At 31.0% G+C, this 9,563-nt stretch overlaps 1 protein-coding gene and 2 non-coding genes across 4 annotated transcripts; 1 reads left to right on the top strand and 2 right to left on the bottom strand.

Annotated features, from left to right (window-relative positions):
- Positions 1 to 1,075: 1,075 nt before the first annotated feature.
- On the top strand, positions 1,076 to 1,147 carry TRNAD-GUC (transfer RNA aspartic acid (anticodon GUC)). The gene has a single exon. It is a non-coding gene; the product is annotated as a tRNA-Asp (tRNA).
- A 365-nt stretch (positions 1,148 to 1,512) lies between these two features.
- On the bottom strand, positions 1,513 to 1,584 carry TRNAD-GUC (transfer RNA aspartic acid (anticodon GUC)). The gene has a single exon. It is a non-coding gene; the product is annotated as a tRNA-Asp (tRNA).
- Positions 1,585 to 3,427: 1,843 nt separating this feature from the next.
- LOC137819025 (uncharacterized) lies at positions 3,428 to 9,238 on the bottom strand. Of its 2 annotated transcripts, XM_068622727.2 has the most exons (10): positions 9,117 to 9,238; positions 8,662 to 8,880; positions 8,441 to 8,550; positions 7,754 to 7,872; positions 7,553 to 7,650; positions 5,944 to 6,031; positions 5,722 to 5,850; positions 5,501 to 5,594; positions 4,680 to 4,831; positions 3,428 to 3,621 (listed from the first exon to the last, which is right to left on the bottom strand). In XM_068622727.2, exons 2-10 carry the CDS (start codon positions 8,721 to 8,723, stop codon positions 3,577 to 3,579), a joined length of 897 nt encoding a protein of 298 aa, XP_068478828.2. In that variant the 5' UTR covers positions 8,724 to 8,880; positions 9,117 to 9,238; the 3' UTR covers positions 3,428 to 3,576. The 2 variants fall into 2 exon arrangements, with proteins under 2 accessions (XP_068478828.2, XP_068478827.2); XM_068622726.2 differs by lacking the exon at positions 9,117 to 9,238 and having other exon boundaries at positions 8,662 to 9,100.
- Positions 9,239 to 9,563: the final 325 nt, after the last annotated feature.

Raw genomic sequence — 9,563 nt, 5'->3', positions numbered from 1 at the left:
TTCATACAAGTTTGATTTTTTAAGAAAGTGTACGAATAAACCAATTTTGGATTTTTCTTTGTATGAATTAGATTGAAAAAGAAATGCAAGACACACAAGAATATTATATTTTGTACACTTTTTATTTCTTGTAACTTCTTTTTTTATTCTTCAAAAGAACAATATCTTCTTTATTTTTTCACACAAATAATTTATTGTTTAATTCATTATAATATCCTCTTTTTATATTATCTATGACTCTCTCAAACTCTTGAACCTTATTTCTCCCATACTCAGATTCAAGATTTCATTATCATTGTTTTTCATTAATGATTATGAACTCAATAAGTCGATCTCACATTTAATAAACTAAAATCTATTTTTATACCTACTCAAAACACATTTTAATATATTTTATGACTTTTTCAAAATTAAAATTTGATCAAAATCAATTATACAAAACCTAAACCAACTATCTTGTTCATTTATCAAAGATTCTTTGGCAACAAGTTCTTTTCATCCTAATATCATTTTCTAACTTTTTCAAAATTAGAATTCGAGCACAATCAATGATACAAACTTAAATATAGAATGAAGAATAATTGATTAATATATCACCTGTATCTTAAATAATCTTTAAATTGATGAAATTTTATAAATACTCCTTCCTAACTGAAATATAATATTATTTAAAAAAGTTAGTTCTTAACATAATTTTTGCTCTAACAAGAAGATATTTTTCTGCAATATCATAACTTGATATGATGAAGGAAAGACAATCATAGGAAATAAAATGAAGTACATCTTTAATAATGGTGCTATTAAATTGCATGAAATTTGTTACATTTTTTTATATATATATCTAAGTCTATCATGCATGACGTTATTTTCTCATACTTGACTTCATGAATTTATATATTATACTAACATTAAAGTTTTTCTTCCCAATGCTTTAAGAGATTATGTAACGTGATTTTTAAGGATAGAAAACATGTTTGTATAACATTTAATTCATAGAATGAAGCATAAATGGTTCACAACTTTTCTATTGAATGCGAATTGTCACATATATTCGGTTTTAAATTAGAGATATGGAGTCGTTGTAGTATAGTGGTAAGTATTTCCGCCTGTCACGCGGATGACCTGGGTTCGATCCCCGGCAACGGCGTTTTGTTGCTTTTGTTGCTTTTTTTGTTTTTTTTCAAATTTGATTAAAAAGTCATTTTGCACTCACTAAGCGCGTTTGGCTCGATTCTAACAGTAACACAAAATTGTTCTACTAAGAATTACCAGTTCCCCAATATTGACAAACTTATGGAATCAAACGCGATTTTTCAAAATTTGATTAAAAAGTCATTTTAAATCCAGTAAGTGCGTTTGGCTCGATCTTAGTAGCAACAGTAATGCACAAATATTCTAATAAGAATAACCAGTTCCCCAATAATGACAATACCAAAAAGCTGAAACTTCTCCGAAAAATTATAGAATCAAACGTGCTTTTTTTAATCTAACTTAAAAAATACAAAAGCATTTCGCCGTTGCCGGGGATCGAACCCGGGTCATCCGCGTGACAGGCGGAAATACTTACCACTATACTACAACGACTTGTTGTTGGAACTTTAAAAAATTAATATCTAAAATGTAGTGGCATATCCATGGACATTTCGAACTCCAGTGCTTTAATCTCTCTTATTTGTTGTATGCTTAATCACCAAAACATTAACTAAATAAGTAGCATAAGAAATATATTTTTTCTCTACATCCCTAACTCATTCATATGCTATGGCAAAATTTGAATTCGCACTAAATCTATCGTTTGTTTTTTCTTAATAAATTTAAAATTTTTAGTTTTAATATTTATTGCACATTAATGATAATTTTTCCTTAATAAACATATTAGTAACTACTTAAAACCCTAACACATGATCATAAACCCTAAACCATTAACGGAGGTAAAATGAAAGTAACGAAATTTATATTATTTTTTTTTTCTTATTATAATAAAAACAAAATATGTTAATAGTTGTTCTATTGAACCAATTATTTACCTAAAAGATAACTCAGTAAATTATATCTGAAAGTTTTCTAATAGAGTAGAAGAAAAAAAATTAATTTTTTTTTCTTATCTGAATAAATAATTTTATAAGAAAGAATCTAAGTTTATAGTTTTGTCAATTTTATCTGTTGAGACTTTGATTAATTTTGATTATAGTTAATTCTTGTCAAATGATTGATTAAGAGTTTGAATGGTCTTATTACTTTTGAATATGGAGATGAAATGAACTTATTCAAATGATTATTCATTATGTATGTTTCATGTAAGTTTATTTTCTTCAACGTAAATTATATGTCTTTGTCGTAAATTTTTCATGCAAGTTATTTTCTCGCATCCAACTGGTTTCTTTCCAATATTTCTCAAGAACATGTGAGACCATACTTTTTGTTGACAAACTATAATGTAAAACACTCACGTTCTCTTCCTCCCTTTCTTCACATTTCACATTTTCATTAAGGCTTTACATAATAGTTTCTTCACCTAGCTTATGGGGTAACATTGATCAACCATTCTTGTGAGAGAAACAAATTCTTTCAAACAATCACATACAACGTATTAATTATTTGTACTATTCACACAAAAATACAATTGTAAGAGTGAAAGTACCTAAATATGGTTTTATGCAATACTTGATGTCATTAAGGTGGTCACTTAGTCAACCTATTAAATGTGATTTTGAACAAGGTGTTACTTTTGAATAGAGGCAAGATAAAATAGATTGTGTTGGGGGTGATAACAAATAATGACTAATGCAGGAAAAATATAAAGTTATTTTTGTAAATAATACAACTAATTAAACCTTCCTATGTTACAAGTAAAACTAAAGAACAATTTACTACCTAAAAATCAGTGGCACAAACTTCAATTGGATGATCATCGAATATATTTATTCTCATTATCATTAAAATCTGCATTCAAGATTGAACAACAAACTTCATTGCAATTTATGAGTGTTGCCATGTTAAAAGAACAATGATATCAAGTAGTTAGAACCTAATAATGATTAATGTATGTGAGTGGTATGTATGAATAACAAAAAATCTTCATAAAAAAAATGCAAGTCCATCATCAAATTGGTTGCAATCAAAAGTTGATGACTTATGGTTGTTGCACGAGTGTAACACCCATTGGCAAATGAATATTTTACTGTTGAATTTCACGTCGCGCAACCTATTTTTGTAATGTAAGGTGTAAGCAAAGCAACTGCAAGTGAAAATCAGTTTGAGGAAAAAAATATACAATGTGCTTAACTTTCTTAAAACTTACAAAGGCCTCGAAAACCTTGCTGAGCAGCGTGACACAAGAAAATTATCAGTCACGATTAATGCTCGATTAAATGCTCCGTCTCTAAAACCACACTAGACTACACTTTATGACATTTGCCAGAACTCATTCAAAACAAACATTAAATAAATTGAAAAGGGAAATGGAAATTGTATATAACTTTTATATGGATAGGAAAAAAATTAAAAGACTCATCAATCAAAATTGCGTTTTTTGCTATAGTAGTTTTCTTCTGTCCATAAAAACGGTAAATACAACTATTGTACCACCCTCTGTCTTTCATCAGCATCCTCTTGCTCAACCTGAGACCAAAGAAAATCAAGGTTGCAATATCAGATGTTGAACCAAAAACTAATTTAAGTACTTCATTCATCTGTAAACTTTTTCGAGATCACATATGGACAAGCAATATGTCACATTCCAAGCCAATTCTGTAGAGTTCATTTCTAAGATGGTAGTAAAGTCTATCCTAGGAAAATTTGTTAGACCTATACTCTTACCCACTATCGGACCACTTAAAAGTATTTGTACATCATCGACGAGAGGTGTTAGAGATCTCATTAACTAGAGATATATTTAAATTATAATATGTAAGTAGATGCAATTCAATTTTCTAAGTCAGTTCTATGCTTAGAGTTATTCAATTTTCAATGCAAGTCAATTCAATTGTTAAGTTATGCTTAGAGTTCACCTTCTAATAAAACTCAATCAACGTCATAGTGTAGAAATTCTCTCTAAAATATGGAATGCACTGAATTCAACACTGTTTGACACTCATACAGTTCGCTTTAGCAGTTTCTTGCAACTAAACGTTACTTCTAAACTTCAAAGATGGAATGGAGCTAATGAGTGCCGTACTTTTTAAACATAAATGCATGTTAATCAAAAAAATCACAACATGTGTCAAAATCATCGTCATAACTTTTAGAATGGCTTTGGCAAACCAAAACCAACAAAAACTAGGTAATATCAAGCAAGAAGGGAAAATATCGACAAAGACTTGATTGACATTATTGTCTGTAATACTCATCACATAGATTAGACATGCACTTATAACATTATTGAAGAAAAAATTGGATTAGCTTTGCTCATAACTAATTTCCAAAAATAGAGGCATTGGCTCTATTTTCAGCCTCGGAAGATCAAAAAGGTTTCCACTTTCTAACAGTCTATCTTGAAAGTCCAGAGTAATGAAATTGCAGTCGGTGGCATCATTTGTTTGAAAAAATCATTGAAATTATTGTATGCAAAAGTTCCTCTAGGGTAAGATGTTCACAGACAGCAATTCATATAATTACTATATCAAATAGCATTTAAAGTGCTGATATTCTTTTCATAGAAGGAAACATTGTATAATTACCTCAACAAGGACCCTTGTCTTCTTTGATTTAGAATCAAGGCCGTTCTTCTCAAGTTTCTTGGAAGCTAAAATCATTTTCCTTTTTGCTCTACTCTGATCAACTGCTTCATCATCCTCCTCTTCATCATCCTCTTCATCATCAGTGCTTCTGGCTGCATAGGTAAGTACCCTGTCATGCTTTTGCTTTTCCAATGTTTCAGTTTGGAACTTTTTTCAAACTCATGAATACACAGATTCCTTCTCAATAAGAAAGGCTCTCATCCAACCATTAGTGAAATAATCAACACATAACACAAACATCACACACAACTGAGCATTTCAAATTCTAGCCAAGCAGAAACCAGCATTGTATGTGACAGCTAATTATTGTTTCTTCTATTAGGGCGGGACTTAAGTTTGTAAAGATGTGATTGTAGATCAGTAAACATTGTATTAAAAAATTCCTTTTATCATCATAATTACCATAAGTTTGTGATTAAAAATGAAAAAGAATTCGAAGATCTTATTCCTGCCTCAAACCAAGACAAAATGAAAACAAAAAAATTATTAAAAAAAATTATGCAGCCAAAAAAATTCTAATCTGAAATTTTCAGTACTTCGAGTTGAAACTAAACTAAAGATTATACTATCCTATCATACCATGCATGTCAGAATCCTTGAATTTGGGTTTCAATCAGGCAAAAGCAAATTCCTTCTGTAGTAAGCAAAGTTTTAAAACAAAAATGGGAACATAATTCACTATTTGAACATGTCAAAAATAGTCAATGCATGTTCCAAAGCCTCTAAACTAAATTTGACCATTTTCTTCATCACATAATTACCCGGTGACCTATGAGTTGCAAAACCACCAAAATCCTCAATATCTTCTTCCTCTTCAAGTTCATCATATCCTTCTACATATTCTACCTCTGGTTCCTGTCCATTCCAAAAACAAAAAATAAACAAATTGATAGATTAAATACATTAGAAAGGGTTCAATTTGAAATAGTTTTTTACTGAAACATGATTGGTAACAGACAAAAAAAATGGGTTGGTAGATAACCTCTTCATCATCAAGTTGAAGATTCTCCATATCAAGAACTTTATTGTACTCTTCAAGCGGATAATTGTATATATCACTTTGTTGATAAACTCCTTTTTGAAGGCGTTCTAAAAGCTCTTTTTCAATAGACTACATAATATTGAAAAGCAACAATGAGTAAAGTGAAAAGTGAAAACAACATACAATTCAATGTGTATGGGTAACAGTAGGATTAACTATAACCTTTTCTAACAGAGCTGCTTTTTCAGCCTTCTCTTCTCTTCGAGACTCTCTCTTTTTCTCTTTCCTTGGAGTTGTCATTATTTTCTCCCTGTAAAACAGCAACCACAATAAATAATATGATAAATTGCTATTAACATTTAATAGAGACATCAGCTTAAATATAGAACTATAGATAAAAGATAAGAAAATTTGTCGCATGAATATAACACAATGTATGATCGCACCTTAAACATAAAATCGTATTCAAAATAATGCATACATACATGTGCATAAATAACAGACAAGAAGAATATGTTAGGACACAAAATAAGGGAAGGACTTGGAAGGTATATTATAGGAAAAATGTTAAGAATAAAGGGTAAGGTGGCGGTTAGTTGTTGGGCAGGGTTAGTCTTTACCAACCGGTTTAGTAAAGGGGTTACGTTTTTTTAATACAGTTTTGTAGACAGGGAAAGTCTTGTGTAAAAGGAATAATCGTTTTCTTAGTGAATGTTCCGAGTGTAAAGTTCAGTAGAAATAATACAGAGGTTATTCAGTAGTTTTTCTGTGTTGTTGACTTATCTTTGGGTGCGTTTTCTTGGTTCGTAACAGAATACATATGAAGTCACAGCATTCAAATGAACTCCAATTTAAATTCTGGAAAAAGGAATTTATCCTCAAATAAAATGGGATTACTACTAACTAACTAATTTTGCTGTTGATAATTTAGCGCTCAAAAGATGAGAGATAAAAATAGAATAATTGATTACTAAATACTCAAAATGCTTCAATACAAAAAACAAATCCCATGGGACCTATATTTCTAAATACATAAATTGACTAAATAAACATGGTTTGATTGGTGCATTACAATATACAAGTAAATGATTTCTTATAAGTGTTTCATAATTAAACAAATATGAGGAACTAAACAGAGAGAAGAGGGAAAAACCTGAAAAACAGAAATCAATAGCAATTAAGAATATAGGGCGACAGTTTCTTTCTAGTGTGATTTGCCTCTCATTAAGCAGATAAGCTCCCCTCTTTTATAAACTTATCATCTAAGAATTAATTTTCCACAGAATTCATTTTGAAGAAGTTTGGAATGCAATTACATGTCAAACTACCAAAATCCTAACAAACATTTTAAAATATTGGGTAAAAATTAAAATTGAGAAGGTTATAAAATTATATCTACAGGTGGAAGATCCATTTTTTTCCCTAAGCTGAAACAATATAATGTGTTATTTTCCCTAAAATGGATTTTCAGCAGCTGAGTTAAGCATGATGACAGCAATAGCCAAACATTTACTTTGCTAGTCTGGTTTCCTTTATTTCAAGAAACAAACCAAATTTAGCCCAAAATCTATACAATCAGCAACACATTTATTGAAAATCACATGTAATACGGAAGGGTATTGAGGTTTTACTCCATGTGATAAAATTCTTCTATGACAATTTTATTCCTTCACGGAATTAATTTTCCTTCACACATGCAAAAATGCATTTATCAGACTAGTTATTCAAGTGATACGAAAATTAGAGCATCTGGAGCACAATCTACTTATATAAAAAATATGTACGGGTAAACATGATAAAACAAACTAAATATGAGAGTATGATTTCAAACCTCGTCTTCAAAGCAAGTTTTCTCATACGTATCCGCATTTGGGTCATTTTAGTCAATCGTTGCTTTATCTTGTGTATAAGAAGCTTGGGCCAATACATCTGCCAATTCAGAAAGGTCAAACACACATTCATTCTTGACAACCACTAACCAGTAAAATGTTGAATACTTAAATATGCGAAAGACTACATATATCATCAGTACCAGATGTTTGTCTATGACTTCAAGTGCCTTCTCATAATTCCTCGGCAGCTTTACTCTTTCCCACAAATCTTTCGGCATGTGAGCTCTTTCTATAGTTTTCATGTAAAGATAAAACACTCCTGCAACACCCAAAGAAAAATTATGATTATTAGCATATTTTGCCTTTTCATGAATTCCCCATTTATGGACTTGTCATTCATGAAGATAGCCATTTAGGGGTGTTCAGAGGAGCATATATGAGCTTAGTTAAATTTATCTTCGGTAGTTATGCAGAAAATTGAAGCTATCTGGTTAAAATTATGAAAGTGGCTGGCACAAACTCTTTTTAACAAATTTCAATAAGCTTTACGGTGAAGCTTACTATAAACTATAGAAATGTTTGGATAAACTTCTCAACAAGTACTTGCCAGAGAAGAAAATGAGAAAAAAAATCAACATTCAACACACTACAACTTTCATAAAAACTCTCCTATCTAACTTCTCCATAAACCGAAGTACATAAGTCGATTTTACCTTCTGTAAATTCCAGAAATTCATCCAAACAGGACTATAAGACATTATAGTACCAACAAAATGATAACTCAAGCGACTTAAACAGCACTACTACATAGTGCATAGCATCAATCTCTAGCGAAAACAAAACCTAGCCTAAAGAGGCAAAAAAAAAATGTTTGTAAATAAAAGTACCATTCTCATCTCGAATAGTGGCATAGCGACTATTAGCCAAAGGGCACGAACTTCTGTTACAAACCCCAGTAACGTTGTAAGGGTTTCTACAAAAATTTCCCGTCGTAATTCTACGAGAAAAAAAAAGTGAACAATTAGTTTGAGCTCGTAAGAGCAACATTAATAAAACAAAATCATATATCTGAAAGAAAATCTTGAAAAAAAGTTAGGGAACTGTTTACTTGGCCAAGAAACTGCAATGGTTGTGCCTGATAACTTGCCATATGACCTCGTCGTGCTGCATCGTTACCCTGAAGTTTTAGGGTTCAGCTTCGGCGGTGTAGTTTCACGGTACGACGGATGTGGTTTTGTTGCGGAGTGAGAGAACTGGCGGCGCCGCTGTGAACTAGAGGGGAAGGCTTTCTTTTTGAGATATCGACGGTAGCTCATGAAACCCTATCCTGCAAAAGCTTAGAAGTAGGGTTTACTTCAGGGATTTTAATTGAGGATTTTGTTTGAGACTATTGATGTGTTCATTCTATTAGCTCATGTATGATATGTTGGATTTTGAATTTGGTTGATAGCTTTCTTGTAAACTGATATTGATTGACTCCTACAACTTGACTCCTACAACTGTCAAAGGTATATTTGAAAAATTGTGAAAGAAACCAGAAATCAAATAGGGTAAAAAAATTACCAAATGGAAACCTAATAGAGAAATCTTTGTAACAAAAATTCTTCAAAGGAACTCGATGAAAAGTGTTTTTTGAATTATGAATAGATGTACTCCGTTTTGACACTATGTCTCCAAAATTTTAGGTTAAAAGGGGTAGTATTGACTATGCCGCGAAACTTTGGTTAAAAATGTTAGTGTCAAGAAAACACGAAATGTAAAAAAGTAAATAAGAAATTAAAATACATTAATTTTACTGTAGATTTTTTTTAATAATCGTGAAAATTTACTAGGGTTTAGTAAACTCCAAAAGCAAATGACTTATCAGCTATGAGGCTTGGACACTTTTTTAAATGACGTATCCGTGTCAGACATAGGTATCGGTTCGACCCTCGTAGGACACTTATCGGTGAAGTGTTTAATTCAAAAAATATTTGTTGAATTTCTGAAAATTTTTGTATGGTTTTAACA

The sequence above is a fragment of the Phaseolus vulgaris genome, chromosome 10 (assembly GCF_051622355.1).
Source record: "Phaseolus vulgaris cultivar YP4 chromosome 10, ASM5162235v1, whole genome shotgun sequence".
In the NCBI taxonomy this organism is placed as follows: domain Eukaryota; kingdom Viridiplantae; phylum Streptophyta; class Magnoliopsida; order Fabales; family Fabaceae; genus Phaseolus; species Phaseolus vulgaris.
The sequence above is the reverse complement of the archived record's forward strand: the minus strand, read 5'-3'. Positions and strand labels throughout refer to the sequence as shown.